This window comes from Dermacentor andersoni, chromosome 6, assembly GCF_023375885.2.
Source record: "Dermacentor andersoni chromosome 6, qqDerAnde1_hic_scaffold, whole genome shotgun sequence".
NCBI classification, from domain to species: Eukaryota; Metazoa; Arthropoda; class Arachnida; order Ixodida; family Ixodidae; genus Dermacentor; species Dermacentor andersoni.
Window position 1 is genome coordinate 145,259,860 of NC_092819.1, and position 25,713 is coordinate 145,285,572.

The following is a 25,713-nucleotide window of genomic DNA, read 5'->3' on the forward strand; positions in this document are numbered from 1 at the left end:
AAAAAAATGTTAGACAACGTAGATTTTGTTCATAGCTGACCGCAAGTCAAACCACTGCATTTAGTATCTGTACATAGTATTTGCCCGTGGTACCTCGCAGGCTTCGCAATGCGTGTACTTAGTTTCCCCTCTCTGAGTTTTAAGCTCAAGGTAGTGTTTAAAGTGTTAGTATTTCTTGAACAGAAGTCTTATACCGTTGAATTAGGATTGAGTCATAAATATTACGTTTAGGAAGTAAACAGGCCTTTTAAAAATGAGACGTGTATGCGTATTGTGGGGAACTTTCAGAATGCTCTCATTACCATTTTTTTTTGTATTCTATGTAAAGTAATAATAGTAGTAAGTCATACTGCACCAAACAACACGACAGTAGTTAATGCGACTGAAAAGAATAAGGCCTTGTATAGGGGAAGCTTTGTTGTTTTAAAAAGAAAATAATACAGAGAGGACTCATCGCAGGAATAATGTGCACGTTATTGCGATGAGCACAGAAGCAATGCAGCGACAAACAGTATTGCCACCGCCGAAACACGTATGCAGTCAGGACATGTACTCTCGCGCTCCCGACGGCACAAGCTGCGGCATCTAGCGGCGACATGGTAAAGTCCGAGCCTAGCTCGGGTTCAGTTCTGCCCAGCATCGGATGAATTCAAAGCATAACTTTTGCCGGAATCTTATGCAGGCCAGTAGTTTATTGCGATTAGCATTCTTTTGATGCTTCCGGCCCTATCCGGGGACTGAATATTTGTCTCCAACAGTTTTTCCACCAACCTGGTTCGACTGTGTAGCGCATCGGGCTGCTGCACTGAGGGAACAGGGTTCGAAAGCAACCGTCGGGCCTACTTGGGTCACTGAGTATGTGGCACTGTGTGCCCATGTGCCGCTCTTCAACGGATCTCTATAACCATTTTCTACACTCATCATTTTATATAACCTGACAATTAGTTTCTGTGTAACTGTGTGTTGCGTGGGTCTATATGGTCATGTCTTAGTGAGTGAGGACTCGGACACTGCTTTGAAAACGTGCCGTGTATACAGTGCTTCGTACTTTTTATATGTGATCGTCCTGGTGGAATCGTGCCGCGATTGTGACTCAGTGTTTGCATCGTCTCTTGTTGAATAAACGTTTTCTAAACACACTTTGACGTGGGTGTGCGTAACTGGAGATGCAGCACTGGACACGTGGCACTCGGCCCATGCCGCTATCCAGTGAAGCGTTTTAACTTGGGTCACTGGGTAAGTGCCGTAGGTGTGCGCCGCTCTTCAATGAACCTCTGTGACGTTAACTTGGGTAACTCTAGGTATGTGCCTCTGCGTATGGGGTGCAGCCCAATAAAGTTCCTTGTCTGTCTGTCCGTAAGCTTGGCGCGATTGAACTTGCGCCACACGCGACTTCACTGTGGTCGCGCTAGATGCCGTAACGTGTGCAGTGCGAAGCGCGAGAGAGGAGGTCGGCTGCATCCACGTTTCGCCAGCGGTTATACAGTGTGCCGCTGCATCGCTTCAATGCTAATGGCAATAATGTGGACATGACATGGATGCTGCAACAATAAAAAAGAAGCTTGAACCTATGCGATGATGATTCCTTCATTATTCGTTCTTAAACGAACCCATTTCACAACGGTTCCTGAAGGTGAGCAACCCGACGCATTAGTACGCTGCGCCACAATTGCACTGGACATGTTGCGCTTTTGAATGAAGGCATTTCGCGCCTACGCTCAAGCGAGCTGCGCCATGAATGCACTGGGTATGTGCCGCTATTCAATGAATCTCTTGCCAACTAGGGTCACTGAGTATGCGCCACTGGGTGTGAGGCAAGCGAGGGGCCAATCCTCAGCGTTGGCCGGCACCGGCGCGCCACGCTTCTCGTCTCGGAGGCCATCTGCGGGTGTTTCGCCAGTGCCACCAGATGGCGCAGAGTGTCCAGAAAGAAGCGCCATTGAGGCGCTCGGTTGTCGGTTCACGCGTTTCCCAGCGTTCGCACGCGCCTGCCCGCCATGCGGTTCTTAGGCCACGCGCAGGCACTACAGCGGCGGCACCAGATGGCGCCAAGTACTCTAAGGGAATTAAGGGCGAAAGAGGACTTCCACTGGTTTACAGCCCTCATACATAACTCAGTTAGACGGCGGCAGTAAGTTGCGTCATTATATTCATTCAATGCTAAACACATTACCGCTGACAGCCATCGTGAGGTGTGTTCTGGCGGTATTCTTTATCGTAATTCTAGAGCAGCACATAAGTGGTACATACCTTCTCAGCCAAGTTGGTATCAAAGACGTTCATTGAAAAGCTGTGCACACCCAGCGACTCACGTTAGCTCAGAGAGGTTCATTGAAGCACAGAGTAAGGGACACATACCCAGTGCTCCATGTCGGCCTCAAAGGTATTCTAAGAAAGTGGTATATATCCAGTCCCGTTTTTGCAATAACCCACGCGAGCGTGAATGAGGTTCATTGAAAAGCAGCACGTATGTACAAGTGATCCATAGTGGTGTGATGGTTGGTTTCGGATCCTGTTTTCTCCGCACAGCAGCCCGATGCACTTCTCATTCTATTAGGGACTACTCAGCGATTCAGGTAAGCGGGGAAACGGGTGGATACAACCATACCGATACAGAAAGATGCAAACATAGACGGATAGTTGGCCCGCGGAAAGGGTGCGAAGTAACCCAAGAGTGCTAACGCATTAATAAAGCAACCTTTATCGCGCTTAGGAAAGGAAAGATTTTCCCTTTCCCTTACGTCTGTTGGAAAGTCTAGAGGTTTCGTCCGAGACGGCGAAACGGCTGACAGCTGCTCGGTTGGCTCAGCCGCTCTTGAGTGTTGTGGGTATTGTTAAGCGTTGTGCACGTCGTCCGGCGCCTTGACGATAATTTCCGATTTCACTGTAAAACAACGCATTTTTACTGCTAATATACATGCTTTTGTAGTGAAGTAAAGGACCTCCTATGGTATTTCGTTTATGTTTTACACAAGCCTCTTATGTCATTTCGTTGTTTTAGCAGGTTCCAGGGCAAATGGTAAAAGAGGGGGTAAAAGAAGAAAAAGAATTGATTTACGATAATATTGTCGTTATAGTGTTATTCTTTTTGTGATGTGTCGTATTTTCGTATCTCTTTTTGTTCTTTTAACATGCACCAATGCTGGCGAACTTGTGGTATGCTAACCACAGGTAGGAAATCCATTGAGGAGGAAATCCTGCAATTAGAATTACTATACACATAAGCGTGCTAGAAATCAACTTATGCTGTAAAATAGGTCTGATGTATTTTTTACATGGGTTGTCTTGAAAATGGTAGGCTCCGTGAACGAATACATGAAAAAAAGTTCGGCAGCATGTTACACTCCTTAACTCTGGAAGGTGAAAGCCTGCTGCACACGCGGTAATGCATTAAGTGATATGATTGGAGGGGTCAGACGTATTGCAAGGCATAACGAGTCGCAGCGTGAGGTAAACGTATAACCTTCTATGTCGACGTCCTTAACGACTCATGCGAGCACCTAATGCACTAACTAAATGTTCTTTCGTTCTTTCTTCCATTCGCTCTTTCTTTCTTTGTTTCTTTCGTTCCTTCTTAGATTCTTTCTTTCGTTTCTTCATTCATATTCAGCCATAACATTTTTCCTTGCTTACGGGGGCACGAGCCATTCCTGACAGAACCCGCCGTGGTTGCTCAGTGGCTGTGGTGCTGTGCTGCTGAGCTCGAGGTCGCGCGATCAAATCCAGGCCACGGCGGCCGCATTTCGATGGGTGCGAAATGCGAAAACACCCGTGTACTTAGATTTAGGTGCACGTTAAAGATCCCCAGGTGGTCGAAATTTCCGGAGTCCTGCACTACGGCGGGCCTCGTAATCAGAAAGTGGTTTTGGCACGTAAAACCCCATAATTTAAATTCCTGACAGAGATAGAGCGAGAAAACTTTTATTGCGTCTGCTTAGAGTTACGGCGCGAGATAGAGTCGCTCCTTTTTTCTCTCCAGGCATCAGCCAGGAATCCGTTGGTCCTGGTTGCATCCTCGGTCAGCTGGACGAGCCGGTTTTGGATGCCCGGGTCCGATGATATTTTTGTCTCACTGGACTACGCGCCGCTTTCTTGGGGCATGAGCCATTGCAAGGAGCCACTCCAGGCTTTCTTCCATTTTACAGCGAAGGTGGGTATTGTTAGGATCTGGCGGATCGCTTCCACGCGTAGAACAAGACCTTTTCATACGTGGGCCGATACCGAAGATAGTGCAATACCGGGCCGACCCGCGGCAGTGGTGAAGCAGACGTTAAGCACTCCCCAGACCTGGGCCGATGCTGAAGTTGTGCAATGCCGGGCCGACCCGCGGCAGAGGGGAAGCAGGCGGTAAGCACTCCCCAAAAGTGCGCCGATCCCGAAGATAGTGCAACACAGGAGTGACCCGTGGTGGAGGTACAATTCGCCATTAAAGGGCCCACATACACAGCTTCACTGGTCATCCTTCTTCACAGAGTGAAAGAGCACTGAGTTTTTTCCTTCGTTCTTTCTTTCTTTAGTTCCCTCACTTATATTTATTTTTATTTTTGTACAATGTACGCTCAATATTCCCACCTATTATGTTCTCGATCGAGAGCAGCAGTATTTTAAATAAATAAATAAATAAATAAATAAATAAATAAATAAATACAGCTTTTCCATCTTTGCTTGCTCACGGGGGTATGAGCCAATCCTAATATCTTCTGTCTCGCCGGACTAGACGCCGCGTAAAAAGCCATATAAGGCTTTCGCCCTAAAAAATTCCCACCGCTGCGTACGCAATAGACGGCTGTGGTGTTTTTCTCAACAGATCATATCTGTCTCTGGATTATGACATGAAACGTTGCATTCGCTTAGGACTAAATTAGTCATGAAAACCATCGCCCCTAGCACTCAGTACAGATAGTTAACCAGCGAAGCTGATACGTGCAGCCCCGGTGTTCATCAATGAATTAATCTCGACGGTTCCATAAACGACGGCTTGGTTGGCTGCCGGATTCTCGGTACGCACTTGCTGCTTACACTGCACGAGCCTGTTCTTGTGCCCGGGCTGCAGCATCGGCACATCGTAAACGAGCTCGTCCCCGGTTCTGCTCGCGGCGTTGCTAATCGAAAGCTACCTGCTCCTCGGGAATACGTATGACACGGGGCCTCTTCCTTTCAGAGGCGAAGAGAAGCAGCTAGCTGCGCGTGCCCTCTGCTGGGACATAGAGCAATGACGTCACTACTGGCGCAGCCAATCGCGCGCCTCTCTATTTTTCTTTTTCGCGCATGCGCATGGGGTTGCGCCAGAGTTCTCGACGCACAGCCGACAGACGGACGCATGGACGAATCGGTCAGTCATATACAGCTTCGCTGTAAAATATTCGCAGTATTCTGATGTACCACGTGGTCTCCTTGGTCAATGTACAGTGAACTGACGGACTGCGCCTCTTTATAAAGTGTTGATCACTCTAATAAACTAAATATCATAGCGCAATAATTTTCTACACGCTTTGCTCCTTGTAGAAATTACATATGTTGCTATGACACTAGAAAATGAGAGAAGAGCACATTCACAACATTACTCAGACATTAAGGAAACAGTAAAACGAGTTTGTCAATCTTGCCACATCCTTCTAACCCGCGACAGCTTGGGGATATAACAGCTTTTCAAATCGCTTCACAATATTGAGTGGTAAGTTGCAAACGTGTAACACTAGTGTTTGTTTGTATACCGCAGCTGAGGAGGACAAACTAACTTGCTGTGTCACATTTACTGGCCAGTTCTTTCAATCGGTAGCGTTTGTTTGACGCTATGAAGTATTCTATACGGCACCGCAGTTGCTCAAGCTTTGTCGTGCTTCCTTTCTAAAGTTATTCTCCGGAATTGTGAGAATGACAGCCCACAAACAAATGTCATGTAACAAAACATCGACAGCGCATGTCATTTATGTCAAATTTTCTCAGGCTCAAATATTAAAAGTGCGAAACAATAACAAAAGATCGGCCTACGCAAGAGGCTGCGTTTCGACCACAAAGCTCGCCTTCGTTGAAATCGTTTTGCTTAGGCGCCGCGGTGCTCGCTGTGCATGTTCGCGGCGTCTCTTCCTTGCATGTGTGGCAATGGAGCGTTCCCTGTGGCACACCAGTTTTTGCGCCCTTTCCGTTTGGGTGTCGACGCTGCGGTGCTATTCCAGCGACTATGGGCGGCGCGACGGTAGGTCGAAATGGCTGCCGAGACGGTGATAAGGCGATCTCGCAAGCGTGTGCGTCTCGAGCAGCAAAGCACGTCAGGCCCTCTAGTTTTGCTGCGAACCATACTTTCTCTCTCGCAAAATAGACGCATAGGTGTGTAAATGAAGGCGAAGCTACATTCAACGCAGGTCTCATCATATACTGTGGTTCAAGTCGATTAGAGACGATTTTTGGAAAGGGGAACGCAGAAGTGTTGCGGAAGAAGGAGACGAAGAAAGGAAAGACGCTCACAGCGAGAGTATATGCTCAGAGACAAACCAGCAGGAACGTTAATGCGCATGCGCTGCCATTCAGTATTGCAAAAAAAAATGTTTACGCTTTTCGCACATATAAAATTTGCTTAACAACGTGGCATGCATCACTACATCAATTATGACAGCTATAGTGTAGGTTATAGCAACAACGGCACATGCAAGTGGCCTGACAGAAGTCACTAAAGAAAAGCGGCCATGGCTTAGCTTGGTTAAGCCTGGTGATTGCGAAGCAATAGCAGCGCCCCTGGTGAGAGGAGCGGGAATTAGGCCGCCGTTGGTGGCTACCGCCTCGCCTCGCGACGGCGTGAGATGGGGCCCCGTTTTTACACAGCTGGTGTGACGTCACGCAGCGAGGTCACGCTAAAGGTCAATGGTGCCTACCACCGCCTCCCCACGGAACGGGCTGAAGCGCGACCTAAAGTAGTATTGCTTCGCAATAAAAAACTTCGGGGGGGGGAGAGTGTCAGAGGTGGGAGGGTGTAGAAACTTCAGCAAGGGTGGGGAACGTAAATTCCTTATCCATCAGATGCATTGACGGGGCACCAAAAGAAAGGTAAGCATGAACATGAATCTGATCAGCCTCGAGGATTTCCCTTTCGAGTCTGCCTTTAGATCTACTTACAATCTCGGTTTTATCGAAAAGGCGCTAACATCAACAATCCCTGCAGTTAGCAGTATGGGGCGCAGAGTTGCTCAGGGCCTTTTAATATGAAGAACGTTCTCTTAGCCTGTCATTTAGACTGCGCCCCGTCTGCGCAATGTAAACTATCCCACAGTCCAGTGGTATCTGATATACAACTTCGGTAGCACAGGAGGCGAGCGGTTTCGTGTGCTTCTTTTCATAGGTCTTGTTCTTGTTATGGCCGTTTTGCAAGGGCGCACAACCGAGAAAGCTTGAGAGGAGCTGTGAAGACAAGGTCAACACCGTGTTTCTTTCTGATCCTTTTTAGGTTGTGTGAAATCATTTTGTCTCTGAACATATACTTAGTTGCATGTGAGCGTCTTTCCTGTTCACGTCTCCTCTTTCCACAACGCTTCTGCGCTCCCCTTTGCAAAAATCATGTCAAGCCAACGAGCCCAACAGCTTACTATTCCATTAGAGACGCCGAGGTCAGCGTCAAATCGCTCTGCCTGCAGACGAGTGCAATCAAGGGCCCGCCGCACTGCGTTAACGCCGCAGTACGTGAAGGTACAGGCTCTGTAAAGGTCAGCATGTCGTTACTAGCCTTGAAAATGCGCACGGGCATGAAGCCATATATTTGTGTTTTCGCAAACACTTAGTAAACGCAAGTGCATACCGGTAACAGACGTTAGTTGTTGTTGAAGCACTCCTGTTTTCAACAAATTTATCCGGTGCAGTAATAAACAAACTTTAGTGCGTATCCAAACGTAAACTTAAAAAAGAAAAGAACGGCTGTAGAATACAACAATTTAGGAAACTCGTGACGTACTGGGGTAATCGGGCTCGTCTAGGGCCTCGAGCCGCGTACGGCGGAGCAAATGAAACGAAATTTAGCACAGGTGTTTGACTAAGGACAAAGTACTTGTGCCTGAATGGGTTTCACGTTTTGCGCTTGCGTTTCGAGTTCGTTCTTCGTAACTCTGTACCTCCTTTAAAACTTGTTTCTTCCTTGCGCAGAGCTCGGCTCAGTCGCTGTGGGCAACTGGGATCACCTCTGTATGCAATTCAGTGTCAGGCAAATGTAGTACGAGCTTCGTAACCAGTTCCAGTGCCTCAGGTCGTTACGGCTGTCTTTAAGTATATTTTAAAGATGCCTTAGCAGTGAACACTCGCTACGGCACGGTTTGAGCACTGCGGCACGCGACACGTGGGATTACTATTACCTTTTTTCCTCATCGGCGCGTCCATGCACACCGCCAGACCGAACCGCCGAAGTGCGTCGCAGATTTCTATCACCGGGTGACTGCTTCGGAGGAGGGCCGTGTGACGCCGCCTGCGTCGCTGGATTGACTGAATGCATGTTGGCGGCGTTTCTCTCAACATGTAACACTTGCGCTTTCCCTGTGCAGTGCTGTTGAGGTGCCCTCCCTTGAGAGACAGTTACGGCACTGCACTTTTCTCTTCCTTTCATCTTAAAATCACTACTACTACTACTACCGTCGAGATCAATGTAGCGTCCGTGATCGCGTTCGCGCCCTTCCTGTTTGTGCTTCACAGTGGTGGTACTCGCTGTACATGTTTGCGGCGTCCATACGCTTGCGCGTAAGCTGCGTTCACGAAGTGAAACGTCACCAATTTTTTTTTCCTTATGCAGTAAAAATCGTGTTTCGTTGCCTAACAGATACGATCAGGATTCAACATAGCCTGTTGTGTTTCCATGTACGTGCTCTGTCCTAAATTTTCATTTCTTCTCGCGGCATTCCGAACGGACTTCACCTATGCTTGCCGTCGTCTGTAACGACACAACCACCTAGGTCAACTAATGGCATATTCGGGTGCTAGCTTCAGACAGTTCAGGCAGCGGTACTAAGGTCCCATAAAAGAACCACTATGCGTTTGTGCTAGCTTAAAACGCAGTCACTGATAATATTGAAGTCAGATATGACAACTAGAATTGCTCTCCACCGTTCTGCTTTTTTTTCGCCAGATTGGAAGGTTGTACGTCACACGAGACAGCGATTATTGAAAGTAATAGCTATTCGTAAGACACTTATTCGGTGTTCGCGGTGCTATTGTGTGTTATGCTTATGCTTACGTCATGCTTATGTAGTCAAGGACCTACACTAAAGCAATTCAGAGAAAAGGCAGCAGCGTAAATCCAGTTCAAAGTGAGAGAAAGGAAAAGCCGATTTTCTTAAGAAGACACGACAAGGCGTAAGATCTAGTTACCTGACGTAAGAACGCTCGCAATCAACTCAAAGTAAAATCGAGTTGTTGGGTTTAACATCTCAAAACTACATAGTAGGTAGTGAAGGACGTCGTAGAAGAAGGCGGGGACTCTGCAGTCATTGTGACTACCTGGATTTGATTACGTGCACCTAAATCTAAGTAGACAATCGTTACTGAACTGCCCCCATCGGAATGCGGCGGCCGCAGCGAGCAGTCGAACCTGCAACCTCGCGCTCAGCAGCTTAACGCCGTGGGTACTGTGTAACGTTTTAAAAGTTGCTATCGTGACATCCACACATCATTCTCGAGATGTGCGGATGTCAGTCCTGAAGAAAAACTAATACGCGCGGGTGCTCGCCTAGGCCATGATTACGGCTGAGAGCGAAGCAGAGCAACGGCACTGCTTGATACAACACGTGCGCAACCATATGCTTACGTCCTTGCTATTGGACTAGGTAGAAAGGCCTTCTGCACGCCTTGGTGGAAAGGCAGTGGTCAATTGATTGATCCCTAGCGAAAGGCGCATTTATTCTGCTTCAGCAAAATTAGCCATTTGAGAGCACAGGGCCAACTGTGGCGTTTTGCGTCAGTCAGATCGATCGAAAGCTTTTCTGATGTGTGAACAGCGTAAGCACAAAAGATCAGAAGAGTTTGTGTAGTTCAAATAGAGGAGCAGCTACGTCCCCCGCCTCCTCCCTATTGATGGAGGGGGGGGGGGACAAGACGGATGTGCTAATGAAAAACCCTGCCTCAAGAGCAATCTTTTCATTTTTTTTATTAATTTGAGTTGTCCATCTCGGGTTGAATTGTGTAACAATAGAACGAATCGGAACGAACAGCTCCATGTGCTTATGAGGAGCGCTCTCTCTCTTCTTCATAGGCAGGCGACACCAGAGCCCAAGAGTGAACCCAGCGTCGCTCCATTTTCTGAGTGTGCACGCATATTGCATGGAACAATGACAGAAATGACATATGACGAAAGGTTCGTTAGAAGCACTTATTTTTCTCCTATCCGCAATCCTGTTCACATGAACAGCAATATGAAAAAGGACGATGACTCGTCCGCCCACTTGACACATTTTTGTTTATTTTGGAATTCATTCTCACGCTGCTGACATTTTGAACATGGGTACGATGTTTGCTTGTTTTTTTCGCTATTTTTTCATTATTTCTCCACGCTTAAAAGTCTCCGCAGGTATTTTTGTCATACAGCGAAACACCGTTTGCGCACAGTTTGGCGTGCGCCTTAAAACATTTCTTCGGAACAGAGTTCTTGGTCGTGTTACGAACCCACAGCGTACATTCTGCAAAGACGAGAAAAGCAAACAAAAAATGCACCAAGATGTTACCGATTAAAAAAAGAAACAATTGCGAACGCTGTTTATAGTGTTCGTGATCATCAAATAGAAGGAATGCTGAATAAAAATGGGAAACGAAGGTTAAAGAAAGCTGTCTAAGAGGAATAAATTAAGCGCCCCCATAAAGTAAAATTACTTGAATGAGTTTTTATTCCAATTATCTGACTGACAATTTACGTAAGCGCCAGCCTAAATGCAGGGCCGTGAACCCCAGCGTTCTCTGAACCACCCAAGAAAGGCCATCCTCGTTTATAGGAGACCAGCTTTGTTTGATTTCAAAGCGAATAGCATTGCCTACAGTGACAAGTTTTTCTTATGGAATTGACTGACATCTTAAGAGGAGAGGAACACGCAGAAGTGGGGCACCTGATGGGCAGAACGGTGCCGGCGTCTGGGATTGGCCCACTTTCTCTTGCTTAAATTGCGGTGGCTGGTTGGAAATTGCGACAGCGCGCAACGGAAGGTTAAAAATCTCGCTAAGACAGGTCCTCCGCGAAGAAGAGGTGGCAGAGTGACGTCGTATATGGGCCGAAAGGGATCGCCAACGTTACACTGCAACGTACAAATTTTAATTGTAGGCGAATAAAACCTGTTCTCCCCAGCAGTTCATAGCAGCAGCCAGTGCTGGAACGATCGGTAGGCAGACGCCTTCTAATTCTTTCAGAACAGGGCAGTCTCCTGCTATTCCAAAAATATTTCTGTTTTTTTTTTCGGCATATTAAACCAACTTTCACGTGTACACGTCATTTTCGCGTGTTTCGTTTTCGCGGTTTTGAGACGTCGCTTTACAGAAAGGCGAAGTGTGTGCAGCCAGAGAACTTCTGACCAATAACGGAGGGCTAATGGCGAAAGAGGTGTGGAATTGGAACTAATTATTTTTCTTCTGTTCTGTCTATTCATGCACAATGAGTGTGCACACGTCATATCAAATGGGGAGTTCTCGTAGTATTTGTGACGACTCTTGATAAACAGGCGAAGTGCGGGTAGCCTGAAAGCTTTTGACCGATCTGACAAGGCTCACTCCATAAATGAAAAAAATAAGTTTCGAATAGTTTTACATTATAGCGCCCCATATGCTGAAAAGATAAGCATATTGAAAAAAGTGAGATGCACCACAGAAATAGATGAATACTTCACGCTGAGCTGACAAATGTACAGGCAGCTGAATACGGAAACCACATAGCTTATGTGAGTGAAAGATACTGCGCAATGTTAATTGCTGTTAATGCCTAAGCCAAGGATCTGGCGGATTTGCGGAACAACAAAGTGCGTTTAAAGGAACCGTAAACCACCACCTATATTTTTAAGCAATTCAAGTAAACGCGCCCATGGAATTCAGAATGCGGTCACGATCAACGTTGCGAAACGCGGCAGCGGTACGGGCCGCGGGCTCGCCACAAACACAACATTAAAAAAAAAAAGACAATCCCGTGCTCCTCTCCGGGCCTTTCCGGTATCCCCAGTGCTCGTCGTGAGGTCACCAGACTCCATCTGCTGACGTCACCAGGAGCAGACACTGTCGATTGGTCGAACAAGAACCTACGACTTCCGATTAGTCTGCTAGCAGGTGCGCGCGCTCCCTGCTCTTCGTTGCCATGTTGATCACTTGTGCGTACTGGCGAATCGGTAACTACGGCCTGCAACTCAAGTGTCGAATCGCTCGCGTTCCAACACAGTCGTGCCTAGTGGTCTGATTATCTGCGCGGACAGAGTCCGACAGTGTTTTGCGATGGCTAGAATGCATTCGTGTGCGGTGCTTGTCTGCAAAAGCGCCGACTTGAAAAACAAAACGACACGACACCGGCTGCCTGATATGACGACGCCTTGCTCAATGCCTGGCTTGAGCATTGCGGATCGAAGCGCAATGGCGATTTACGCGCTTGTGGGCGCCACTTCGGTGCTGAAGAGTATCCATCACGACCCACGCCTGCTGCAGGAGTTGAGCTGCAGGAGGCCAAATGTGCTGCCAAATGCGCTCTGTTCCATCCAAGAAGGCCGGTAAGTTTTTATAAATGCTACTCTTGCAGTCTGACTCGTATGATCGCCACGATCTGGGGAAGGCGGAGATGGCGACTGTTCATCGCCAGCGGATGTGCTTCGTCACGGCTTCTCACCGTACGGATCCATTATATTGGCGAGCCTTTCTAGACGTGCGCTCAGCCAACACCTGCACGGCCCATAGCGACATGCCTCGCAGGAGGGCGGGCCGGCCCGGCAGCAACAGCGGGTATCCGAGAAGCACTCGGCACACACATTTCAAAACTGCCCATTTCCGGTAGCCGGAAATGGGCAGTTTTGAAATGTGTGTTGGGGATTACGTATGTCACGTGACATTTGGAGGAGCACTCGGCGAGAAGGATGGGCCAGGCGACGAATGGAACGTAGCGAAGGAATGAGGGAAACGAGCAGGGGCCGCGTTTCGATCATCAAACCCGTGTAACTCCGCTATGATGGCACCGTTTCAAAAAATTCTCGCGGCTACGTGTTCATTGCAGACTCGTGCAGAACAGAAACAGAATCACAAAATTTTGACCTCTGGGTGGTTTCGGGGCCCTTTAAGCATATTCTTTCGGTGCAGTGCTTTTCCGATTATGTTAATATTTGAGGATCAATAAACAGCGAATACACAAACCGACACTAGCAAAGAAGGTTTTATGACGACCGGCTGTTATTAGGGTGTTGCGTGATTGAAGCTGTTTTGCATGTTGCGTATTCACCTGCGTGTATGTATTGCATGTTATACAATAGAGAATAGACAGCCGAAACCTGGCGTTTCCTTCCGTCCTTCTTTGTTTGCGCCAAAGCGATCATATTTATGGTCTACTCAGCGTGTAGCATTTCGCTCTCATGCCAACGAAAGGTTTGTCTAAATGCTCTTTCCTGCTATGGTATCCACGTAATCGAATGTGATATGAAAGATTAGTTTCAGTCGTAAGGCTAATTTTAGCACACTGTGCATGATATACAGATGTACAATATGCATGACACAAACCTAGCCGGTTTGCGTCATGCATCATGCACAAACCTAGCTGGTTTCCGTCGTGCTTATGGACACAAACCTAGCTGGTTTGTATCGCGATGCGAGTAATCAGATTTTTGCGAGACCTCGCCGAAACCTGTATCTCTTATGGTTGACTTGTCTGACTTGATTTGACTCGCATTTAAGCGCATCGAAGAAGCTCTAGTAACAGGGACAGCTAGTTTGTTCTTACGATAGCCAAAGTAGCGCAATTCCATGATGGCGCACGTCACAGCGCGGTCGACGTAGAGGTAACGAACAACATCCGGATGAGCGGTGTCTGAAACGTAAAAAAACAATACAACATTTTTTTTTCTCTGAACGAACTCCTGGTTCAATGAAGGTTGGAAGGTCAGTCACAACAACGTTGCAAAATCATAGAGTGTATTTCACAGCACAACACCTTTCTAAATACTAACTGAGCTGCAGAAGACATATTTCTCGCACGAACAGAACAATATGCAATAAAATTTACGCATCTTCGTTGCGTAACGAGAGGACGATGTGCAATATCAGCTGCCTAAATGTATACATGAATTCTGCCACGCTACGCCGAGCTTAACAGCCCGTAGTGCTGCGGTGGTCGGTGTTATATTTCACATTAAAATCGTACAAGCAACGTCAGCAGGACAAGCGAGAATGTCAAAACAAATACAAACTTGCACCTTTCTCCCTTCACGAAGACCCTGAAATTGAAAAAGCAGCGCAATTCACAGTATGAAATCACACACAAAAAATCAAAATTTAGGAAATACCATTGTTTGGGTATTGAACCTTGCAAGTTTTGGCACAACATAAGAACCCACCAGCAACTTCATTGTGCTTGACGACTAGTGCTTGCCTGATGACGTGTGCTCATCACGGAAATAAGAGCGCATGTGTGGCGTTTGTTCAAGCATGAAAGCACAGGATCTAGTCGTACTCAACAGACGAGTACGCAAAGATATTGTTCAGGCATATCGAGACCTCGGCTTCTTGGCGTTGTTGTGTGCATGTTGGTAGTGATCGGAAAGACGCAAGTCCATGCAAGGGAAAGCAAAAGGAGCATTCGGCCTACTTTACAGAGAATTTCGTTCGTAAGCGCAGTTTGCAATCGACCTACTTAATTTGCTAACGTTATGTCCGGCATCCCGTTGGCTGGCAGTAGCTGTTAGAAAAAGAAAGAGCCGGTGCATTGGTAGCCATAGCAAAGTAACAAACAACTACACAAAGCAACCTTCGTAGTTTTGATTGGTCGTACGAAGCAAATTAAATTCACAAGCATGGTTTCACGGGCGCACAGGCAAACGTAACGGATCTCGCTGCATGACCGCGAACACTCGCTGCATGACCCTGACGGGGTGAAGAGCGCAAACTGAGGGGAACGGACGCTTCTGCTGCTTCTCTCCAACGCGTGTACGAACCGTGAGATTACACCTGCCATCAAGCAGTAGGCGCGCGCGAAGATTGTGTACATGCAGCCACCAGCCATCTTGGCACGCCTGACATTTGCACCCGCCGGAGATTACTCCCCAAGACAAGGCGCGGGCGATGAGCGCGCTCATCCGCGGCCATGCGCAACCGCGGCCGGCATAGCGGAGGAGACGCGCGTTCACCGCCTTGCCACGCTTTACCAAGTGACTTCAAACGTTGTTCGCGCTTCAAGCCAGCATCATACTCGGCTCACCCTCACATCCGCCGCGTACAGAAAACGGGGTGCGATTTTGGACCATATCGCGCTTGGACTTTATGCGGAGCCTCATGGCGACGACGACGGCTAAAACTCGTCGGGAGTATCCGTGGACTTTCTATTGCAATAATAGTTCTAGCGTATGGATCTTCTTGTGAATTTATGCCATCGGTTCCTTCTAGAAACAGAGAGATTTTTGCCTTCTACACGTAGACAAAGAAGGTGATTGCGTGCTCATTCCTAGTCACGCTTTCTCGGAGAAAGGTCCTGATTGCGTTACTGAGAGCTCGCAACGTAAAGCCTCTCGCTGTGCGCAAATAAGCACGGGCCAAATTCACAAAGCTTTTCATTGGTAAGCGAAATTTGACATTGGTCCGCCGCCTTCGCTAACGTTATGTCCAGCATAAGAATAGGGTTGCATTTCCTTTAACGAACATTCGTAACGTAAATGTTTCTGTGAATACGTCGCTAGAACTTTTTTACCTGATAAGTCTGTGATCGACTGCAACCACCCCTGCCTTGATATCTGTTTAGCTCAAAAGACAAGCTGGATATCAAAATTAAGAGAACTATACGTGAAAGCGATGCATGGCATGAGCAAGTCATTCATTTTCTTCTGACGGACATCAGTGAGTTTTTGCAAAGATTCCTTGCCCTTAAGAATTTTTTATATGTTACGACTTCTTCATGTGCCAGATATACGCTGGTGTCACTGTTTAGATTTAGTAAAAGTGTCTGGAATTAAACCTTACATGGAAGTTAGTGCCGGTGCACTACATTTTGTGTTTCTATCTCAACCTCACATGACGCAAACAATCTGAAAGTTATGTAGTGATTTCACAGAATACACGAGCTGTATGAAGTGGGAGGAGCATTTTGAATTCAGAGCACCTTTAATCACGTCCACATTTTCTTGTTTCTTTTTGCATCGGGGAATGCCGACAACCGAATACAAAGCACTACCAGGGGGTCTCTTTAATGCGCAGGAAGAAATGTGCTAAAGCGACAAGAGCAAAAGTGGGAGAAGTCAGCGTACTTTAACTTGTTTTTAAACGCGCAATGTCCATCGGTGATGGCTACTTGTTAGCACGAAAGTTTTAGTATTTCTGTTTTCTTTATCGTTCGATGTACCTGGCCTACGTTTCGTGGTTGGTTTGCCGGATCAAAGCAGCCCCAGTTGGGTCACAACGTAAGGAAGCAATGATATCTTCAAATTACGGCTAAAATGGATACTATTGGCCCGGTCACTTAAGTATGGTCGGCACAGTACGATGGACTACATTATGAAGGGTGAGAAGTTCAGGCGACAAGTCAACCATGAAATATGCCATAAAAGTAAACAGGCATCGTTCTTACTGCCATACTGAAGAGTTCATTGCGTTTGGGGATTTGCAATAACTAATGAAGTCATTATTTGCGGTTCGGCAATCAGGCACCGAATATTAGCGAGATTAGCTAAAATGAGTTATAGAGATTGCGAATTACATTACAAGATAAAATATGACATAGCAAAAGAAAGATGTACTTTATTGCTATTGATCCGAAGTGCTGGTGAATCGCAGACTTAACAAGAAATAGTTTTTGTCAAATAAAACATTAAAAAATAAGCAACATCCAAACCCTGTTTAAATAAACGCTAAATTTGCTCTTTTCTTACTGCGCGCTGTTGAGTAGGAGGTACTTTTCGAGTGCTTTCTCTGAGAAGAGGCATGCGTGGCATTCCAGTGACTATTGAAACAAATTTTTGAAAAACAACTATATTTTTAAAGTTGCCTCCTCTTGGCTACAAGCAGATAATCAATTTTGCGCATAGCTTTTTCTTTCAGGTTGTCGTGACTGGTTCAAGCATTTTACATAGCTGTGGAGCCGTGCTAAAATGCACTGCTAAAGATGACGTCTGCATATGTGACGCGAAAAATGCGTTCATGAGCAACATCACATCAGCTATGTTATCGCTGCACAACTGATGCCGACGAAAGAGGCAGTAAATGAATCTTACAGCTTCTTCGCAGGTTCGAAAGGAGATTAGGTTGATAAAAATTTCTGTCGAAAATCTCGGTGTATGTAGAGTTTGTGTCTCTGTGTGTTCACTTACGCAATAGCAATCTTTTACATGTGCAAGCTGCACGCCATGTAGCCTGCCACGTAGGGAAAAAGTCTGTGGTTGCTTGGCTGTTCTGCATAGACTTCATGTTAAGCAGAAGTAGCGGACGCATTCGTTCTGCTGAACAGAGACTCTCAGAGTCAGGCATCTGGTCAAACTAATCAGTAACGCATTCTTTTGTTCTTTGGTACGGTGAAAAACAATGACTACCTGATTTTCATCCACTGGTAGCCGCTTGATATCCTGGCCTAAATAAATAGTGCTGCCACCATCGACGTCACATTTTCGTCACAAACTGTGCAGCGTTTATGAAGATACAGACGCAATAAAAGCTCGCGCACGCGAACAAGAAATTCGGAGAAACAGACCGCAGCCGGCTCAACGGTGGGGCCGCGGCATAACAGACCAATACATGCGACTTCAGCGCCACCACCGCGTTCAGACCTCCGGCTGCTTAGCCAAGAGCATCGAGTTTCCTACAGTTACTAGAGGGATCTCTGTCGCTGCCATTGCTCAGCCACCATAATATGATGGGTAGCACATGAATTTGTCTGATTTTCGTGCGCGGGGCTTCAGACGTTTTTACGGTTTCGTTTATTACGTTTTAAGTGGGCCTAAATTGGTGTAACTTTCAACGCAATGTTTAATTTTTTGTTCAATGCAGAGAGTAATAAGATTGCAAGCACGTACAATCGCTGCTTGTCCATGCGTCAGCGGCGTAATGGTTTCAATATCGGGCTTCTATGCGAGATGTCCTGTGTTCGAATCCTTCGTTCGGGCATTGTTAATGTTTTCTTAGTTATTTATACCGCAGTAATTCATTAAAAATGATCCCATTGGAAAGCTACGAAGCCATTGAAAGGCACAAGGGCGAAGTTTAGGCAAACCCATCATTCCCTTGCTGACGGAGCTGCCCTGCTTGCAGCTCCCGTAGAGACTAGCATCACAGTTCTCTGCCGTAATTGTATAAAACCGTATGGCTCAGAGCCTAGCATTCTAGTAGGCTATGATTTTTATGCAGCCACCTGGCGAAGTATGTTATGAAAAATTTACCAGCACTGCTCAAACTTTTCCGCGCCATAAATATTTTTTGCACGCATGCTCGTAGGTTAACCTTTCATTGTGTTTGGACCTAATGCCATTAAGCTCCAGATAACACGGATTTTCGTTAATGAAAAATTTTTATTTCCCTTGCAGTTTGATTTACCGATACAGGGCCGTGAATCTATTATGGTAGGTTTTTAAGGTGTGGTCTCGCAGAGGCTATGAACAGTAGAAACTGTTTTAGGGTATAATTTACAAGAATGTGCATTATTCCACCTGTGTACCCTTCGTCTGTACGCTGTTCACATTGAATCATTGCGTGGCTTCGTTTACGTGTTCGGAACTCATTGTACGTGTATTTGTTGGAAATCAGTGCAGTGTGTGTTGCAACCTGTAATGGGGGTTTATTTGTGTATGTTCCGGCGTGTCTAGGTTTATATGTGGACTTTATATGTGGACTTCTGTATGAGAATTACTCTCTCACCTTACTTCGTTCCAGGTTTTCCAAGCCTACGACGTTTCTTCTCAGCTTACAGCGTCTTTTATTCTGTGATTATCGCTATTATATGAAAAGCAATAACCGCAACAATTGCGCGCGTCGGTGGCCAAATTTGGTTTGATTTTGATTTCAAAAAGTAAAGAGATTTCAAAAGAAAGAAAGAGAAAGTAAAATCAGGCGTAGGGTGGTGGAGGTGCAAAGTAATTCACGCATCTTACCAGTGTCCACCACTACGTTGGCAGTGTCGATTGATGGCCCTTTTGTGAAATGGAGCGTAGCGTTCTTTCTGGATGCAAAGGACAAAATAGTAAAGGAAACGGCCACAACTTGATTACAACATGTATTGTCTCGTGCACCGTCATCAATATTTAATTAATAAAATTTCGTAGCGCCAGCCCACTATGCAAGCCGGTTTCAACGCTGTTCGGGCTGTGAGCTGTAATTCAGTTCTGTTATTGCAGTAAGAGCAAGAGGTCATATGTTCAGTACGTCAGCTGACACAGGACAAGTAATAGCTAAGCCTAATGTATAGTTACAGGAGAAAATAGAGAGTGGGATAGTACCCAGGAGTAGGACAATCCTTTTCATGGGACCCGTGAATATGAAGATAACATGCATAAAATAAATGATCAACATTAACCGATGTGGGACAGAATATTGAGCGAGAAACAGAATATGTATAAAAATTATTCCTAAAGAGACAGTGCAATTAATTGCGCCGTCGGGCCTTGTCATGTACCTTTTCACAATACGAGAGTCACTGCCTTTCATTAGTAAGCTTATAAAAAAACATATTGGGACGATATAAAGAAAAATGGAGAAAGCACGTAATGATTGTTTTAGGAGTTTAGACACGCAGTGACACAGAGGCTCTGTGATGTGCATTTGACGTTCGTCTGCTGAAAAAAGGATAAATATCTACGGATTCCATTCTTATGGGAAAATAGCCGCTAAGCGAAGCTTTCCTTCATGTCTGAGCGAATGCTAATTAAAATTTTATCCAAACATAGCGGTAATGACGGTAATGTTCACATAAAATGGCGATAAGGAAAGGCTATTTTGCGAAAGCGTAACACGGGTGGCAAAAATACAATGGAATATTCATCCAAACGCATCGCAATTAGGCAAACGCAGCGAAGCAGACATTTCGATGCAGGCGCGCCCTACGCTTCAATGCGGCGTAGGCGCGCTATCAAGCAACACGTTTTCTCTATGTTAAGCGTCGCCAGAAACATCAGTGTTCATAATCGCCAATGCAAATTGAAACAGTCCAATTTCATGTGGTTGCACGGGCGTCGTGCCCTTACTACAATGACCAGCCATGGTAGCTGACTGGCTATAGTGTTGCGCTGATGAGCTGGAGGTCGCGGGTTCGATGCCGAACGCGGCGGCCGCGTTTTGATCGGGCGGTATGGAAAAACCCTCGTGTACCATGTATTAGTTGTACGGTTAAAGAAACCCAGGTGGGCAAAGTTAATGCTGAACGCCCCACTACGGCGTGCCTCTTAACCAGATGGTGGCTTTGGCAAGTACAACCAAATAAATTTTTTAACGACGGCAGGAGAGACACCGACGAAACTCGTGCCTCGCATTTCTTTCTAATCTTTTATTCTTCTTGGTGTAGTTGCTGACTTCGAACAAGCGCGAGAAACGGCATCTGCGTCGAGAAATGCGACACCTAACGAGAAACGCTCAATGCCTCGCTGAACTAATGGTCGATCGCGCTGTCCCTGTTCAACGGCTAGTGGCTGCACTGGCCGAGGTGACAACTGACGAGACGCACGACCAAGACGGCTTTATTGATCGTCGGTAGCCGGCAGTTTTGTTCGGTTTTCGCAGGTCGCGCGATAAAGTCACCGGCAAACTCTAAAGGCCAAACTACACCTGCACGTGCGGCTACGCCAAAGCTCCCGTCCACGTCTCTCGTTCACCGTGCCTCGAGAGCAATAGCGATTTGAACCCACAAGACGCGCGCCAGCGCGTGCCCACGCAGCTCACTATTTTAGCCTTGGTAGACGTGGTCTCGCATTTTAGTGAGGCAGCCCGAGTACAGATATTTGTCTGGAGAAGATAAATTCGGCAGAGCCGATTAAAACTGCTAACGTGTGGGAATGCGAAAAGGATGGCAGTTGCTTTGGTGAAATGTTTCCGCTTACATATGCATCCACATGTCGTGGTGCACGTTGTAACCTTGCACGGCGTTCCTTTTGTGACGCGATGGCTGTGGCACACCTCATCTTATACACTCATGATTTGGCAGCAGTGTACTAGGATTTAGTGGGCTGAGCGGCGCCGTGCGCGCTAAGCCGCCGACGTCAACCTGGAATCGGGGGTATGCATTGAAATCGATGATGATAGTGATTTAAGGAAATGAAGGACGCTTGATTCTGCAATTTTGAAATCGACGGTACGACGCCTGGTGCGCCGCAGGGAAAGCGCGCATTTAACTGCACATGCGGAGAAGAGCGGCGCGGTACCGTCGAGTTCTATGTAGCGTCCGCGTTCGCTTCCTTTCCGTTTGTGCTTCGACGCCGCGGTGCTCGCCGTGCATGTTCGCGGCATCTGTTATTTGCACGTGCAGCAATGTGCGCTTTCCCTGCGGCACACCGGGCACATAACCGTCGATATCAATGTATAGCTCCGCTTCCAAAGTGACATCGTTGGCTTCACCTCTGCCCGTTTCCACTAGCACGCAGTGAGCTTATTACTCCTATATCTTGGTACACTGCAATTTGGCGTCGGGAGCGTTGTGTTTCTGTCATCTATGTGGTTCCTGCCCACTAGGGGGGATTGGCCAAGAAATGGCTACGCGCTGCTCAGCGGTGCCATTTCTTATAAAGGGATCGTTAGCGCGTGATAGCAGACGATGATGATGGTGACCCGCAGGCCTCCGAAAGTGTTACGTGAGCCTTTGCATGTAGGGAAGACGCCTTGCGCCGTCGGCTATTTTTGGTACTGTGATTTGGTCACGCCGCCGCTGGATTTCTGCAAAAGGGGGAACATAATACTTCCCTATCAATCTGCGATTACGCCGCGCTTCGACAAGTAATATCTGTGCTGCAGCATCTGTGCATACGTCAGGCGCGTGGGCACGAGCCTTCACGCGCCGGCAAGCGTACGTGTAGTTTGGCTTTCACGGCATCGTCCTGTAGTGGTTGTTGTGGCCAGGGTTCACTGCCTCGGGTGCTCACCGAATGAAGTGCAGAGTACAGAAGCATTGGATTTTCTTTTGCGTTGTTAGTGATCTGACGTACGAGGCGGAAAGCGCTATCTCCGCGTCCACGCCCTTCACTGGCGCAGAGCATCCGTCGCCCACACCATCATCGAGGATGTACTCGACCACGGCTCATTCACTCGAAGTATTCTCCGGTCTCAGCATCGTTTGCTACACTTTTACATAGACCCTCTTGCCTGTCAGCTCAATCTATCCCTTGCAAGGGCTTTTGTAAGTACTGTGTGCGCACAACAACCACGGGATACAACTACAAACAGAGCAGGTACGGTATATTTCCTTAATAGCATGTATGTACATTTTTAATGTGCTAACGTAACAGGCGGATTTCAGGATTTTCTGCCGGAATGCGGCGACCACGGTCGGAACTGAACGCGGGACCTCGAGCAATGCCATAGTCGCAAAGGTACCGTGGCTGGCACAGAAATGTGGATTTGATGTGCAACCACTTCCTTAATGTCGCATAGACCCTGAGGTGTTTTAATGTGGCTTTGCGTCTGCATCTCGCGTCAGTTGTCCGTTTGACAAACTTGCATGGCGTTTATTTTTCATAAATAGCAGAAACGTAGCACACTGTATACTTTAGTTTGCCCACGACCGCTGTTTGCTTGCCTTTTCACCTCATTTATTCCTCTCCCACCCTCTACCCCTGCGTGAGAACTGCGAAAGTGGGAAAGCTGTTTGTTTTTCCACTCGTTTCGCAGCTGCATCGGTTCTACCCCCCTCCCCCATTCTCGGTCTCTTCTCTCCCTCCTCTCTACAGTTCGATACACGTCCACTCTGAGCTTGCACGTTAGTAGAAAGCTAAGCGCTGCAGTTTCTGCAATGCCTTTAAGGGGGATCACGGATAGTTACAGCTGGAAAGGTGCTAATGTAGTGACACCCAGGGAGCTCCAGAGGGCATTGTCCACTTGCGACGCAGTGGAAAGGTCCGAACGAGTATCCCACGTCGACTTTCCTCTGTGCCAGGATCCTGTCATGTGTAGACACGCCCCCTCCCCCCCTCCTCCGACGCGGTGTGGAAGAACGCAGCATCAGCGCAAAAGTCGAATGAAGAGGCAAAGAAAGCTCCGCCTTAAAACCCGCATGTAATATGAGCTGAGATTTGGGGATAGCGAAATGCAAAAAAAGTCTGTCACCCGCGTGTAATACGAGTCAGGAAAAGTCAGAGAAAACACTTATTCACATCCGACTGCCCTCTTCAAACATCGCTGCCCTTGGTTGCGCTGTCTTCGAACTTTGTCGAAGAACTCGTCCCAGAGATAGCCATCCTCTGTGCCGTCGAGCGTGTCCGAAACGCCGCACTTCCGAAAAGCGCGACAAACAAGGTCCCCCGGGCTGCTCGGCAATGCGTCCGCAAGCACGTTCTTGCGGCCAATCCACGCCATGCTGTATGGCGCCTTCTGTACGCTTCATGATGATGAGGGTGATGGCAACCATGCAGCAATAACAATTCTGGTTGAAATTTTGGTTTGGATCAGCATATTGTTTGAATAAGACATTTTGGAGTGCCTATAATTGGAAAAATTTCTTCGCATGATATGTGGGCTGTTACGCTAATCCGCGGGAACGTGTCTCGCGTGAGAGGTGTTTTGGTGTCTTTCCGGCCGAGGGCGTACTTGCTATGGTGCTAAATGAGGTGCAGATGATGAACAGTATTGTAGCCTTTTATAAATCGCTTATCGAAGGCGAAAATGCGCCTGGAATGTCCGTGCTATTTTATCTTGCTAGAAATAAAATGGTGTGGGAATGAAAGACCGTGGATAGCTTCTAAGCACTCTGCGTCTAGGTTAACCACTTCGCCCGAGTTCTCCTTCACGACTTGTTAACTTTCAAAAAGGAGACGCCATATCTTACCTTGTAGCGCTTTCATTTCTGTTGAATGACCACAGGAAGGCCGCTGACGGGACGTCAAGGTCGAGGTCGATGCGAGTCGCTGTCAGACATTTCAGCATTGGGTCCTGATTTACGTCCTTTACGGCCACGGCAAACTGATCCATAGCCAAGATCTGAAGTTTCAGAATAGAAACTTTCAAATTGATTGTACTGACAACACAGCAATCACAACGTCGATCTTTTTGTTTTCTATATAGCAAGAGGCCTCCTAATACAAAAATAAAAATGCGTTTGGAGAAAGCAAGAGTACGAAGTGCTCATCGCTACACTATCAATGACAGTGCACCCACATTTTGCACTATCAATGACAGTGCATCCACAGTGCACCCACACCCCAACTGCACCCACATTTTCGGCGCCTGGAATAGTTATGCATTCTGCTAGTGCATACGGCATTGCATTGTGTTGTTTGGCTATAAAATTTTGCACGTGCTCCATACTGAAGAATTATTGAGAGTAAAAAAAAAAAACTTCAGTCTGGTAAAACAGGTCACCCTCTTATTTTTGTTCATTTATCAAGGAATACGCACTGTTAATAAATGAGTAGCAAGAGCGATAACTTGGAACGATCGTTTTTATATTATTACTTTTTGGTCTTCGTCAAGAGCGCGCATAAAGCCGCTTCCCCGCTACCACCAAGATTGTCCACGGTCCGGGTGCGACAAATGATAAAAAAGAGAACAAAGTTGGAGAAAGAAAACTCTGCTCAAGACACGGTGCCAAATGTAAAATTTTGAATTTCTTGCTGAAATTGTGGTATTATGGTGTGACGAATTAAGTTTTAGTTTTGAGTATTCTGAAATAATCTTTGCGGAGAAAAGACGCATGAAAGCGCCCGAATAGATCAGGGAACGTTTTCTTTAATTCAAAATTTTTATACAACAAGGAAACAATAGACTGCGTCAGACGATGCCGGAATTTGATGACATTATTGTTCACGATCTGATGATGTCGGTCAGAAACTGATTCAGCAGAAGGACCCTCCTCCCCCCCTCCCCCCAAGAAGCAAAAAACAGACCATTGAATCCGACTGAAGTGACTAGTTCAGGAGCAGACACGAGACATAAGAAGGAGACATGGACATATGCAACCATTTAACTGATGTTTATTACAAAAAGGTATATATATGTATATACTCACGCGCACTTGATCATAATTAGTTACAATCGTGCAAGTCAACATGGCTATCACAAATAAAGTAGAGCCCACCAAGGCCGCTACAAGGCCTAAGGAGGCCTCCCACATGCAGACCCCAAGTATGCAAATTCTTTAGCAGTCAATGCTAGGGATGGTTTGCTAACGCAGTTGCCTTCTGCGATGGCCGCTGCCTCAATGATGAGTCTAGTGTGTTCTTGCACGTTGGTTGCTATTATCTCTGTTTTTTCAAAGAGTGGATGACATTTGCATTGGGAGCAATGGATTCCAAGGAAACCCTCTCTCCCTTTTTGAACTTTCTGAGTACGTTCCTGCGCGCGCTCGTCTACAAGTGTCTCAAAACAAGCAGAAACAACGCTACGACCTCCGTCACCGTGATGTCCAATTGTGCCCGGCGC

The 25,713-nt window shown here is 46.8% G+C and overlaps 1 protein-coding gene across 1 annotated transcript; it reads right to left on the minus strand.

Moving 5' to 3' along the window:
* Positions 1-10,343: 10,343 nt before the first annotated feature.
* On the minus strand, positions 10,344-24,323 carry LOC126523629 (uncharacterized). The gene is made up of 4 exons (XM_050172231.2): positions 24,122-24,323; positions 19,251-19,318; positions 13,910-13,996; positions 10,344-10,643 (listed from the first exon to the last, which is right to left on the minus strand). The coding sequence occupies exons 1-4, from the start codon at positions 24,262-24,264 to the stop codon at positions 10,519-10,521; spliced, it is 423 nt and encodes a 140-aa protein (XP_050028188.2). The 5' UTR covers positions 24,265-24,323; the 3' UTR covers positions 10,344-10,518.
* Between the last annotated feature and the right edge of the window lie 1,390 nt (positions 24,324-25,713).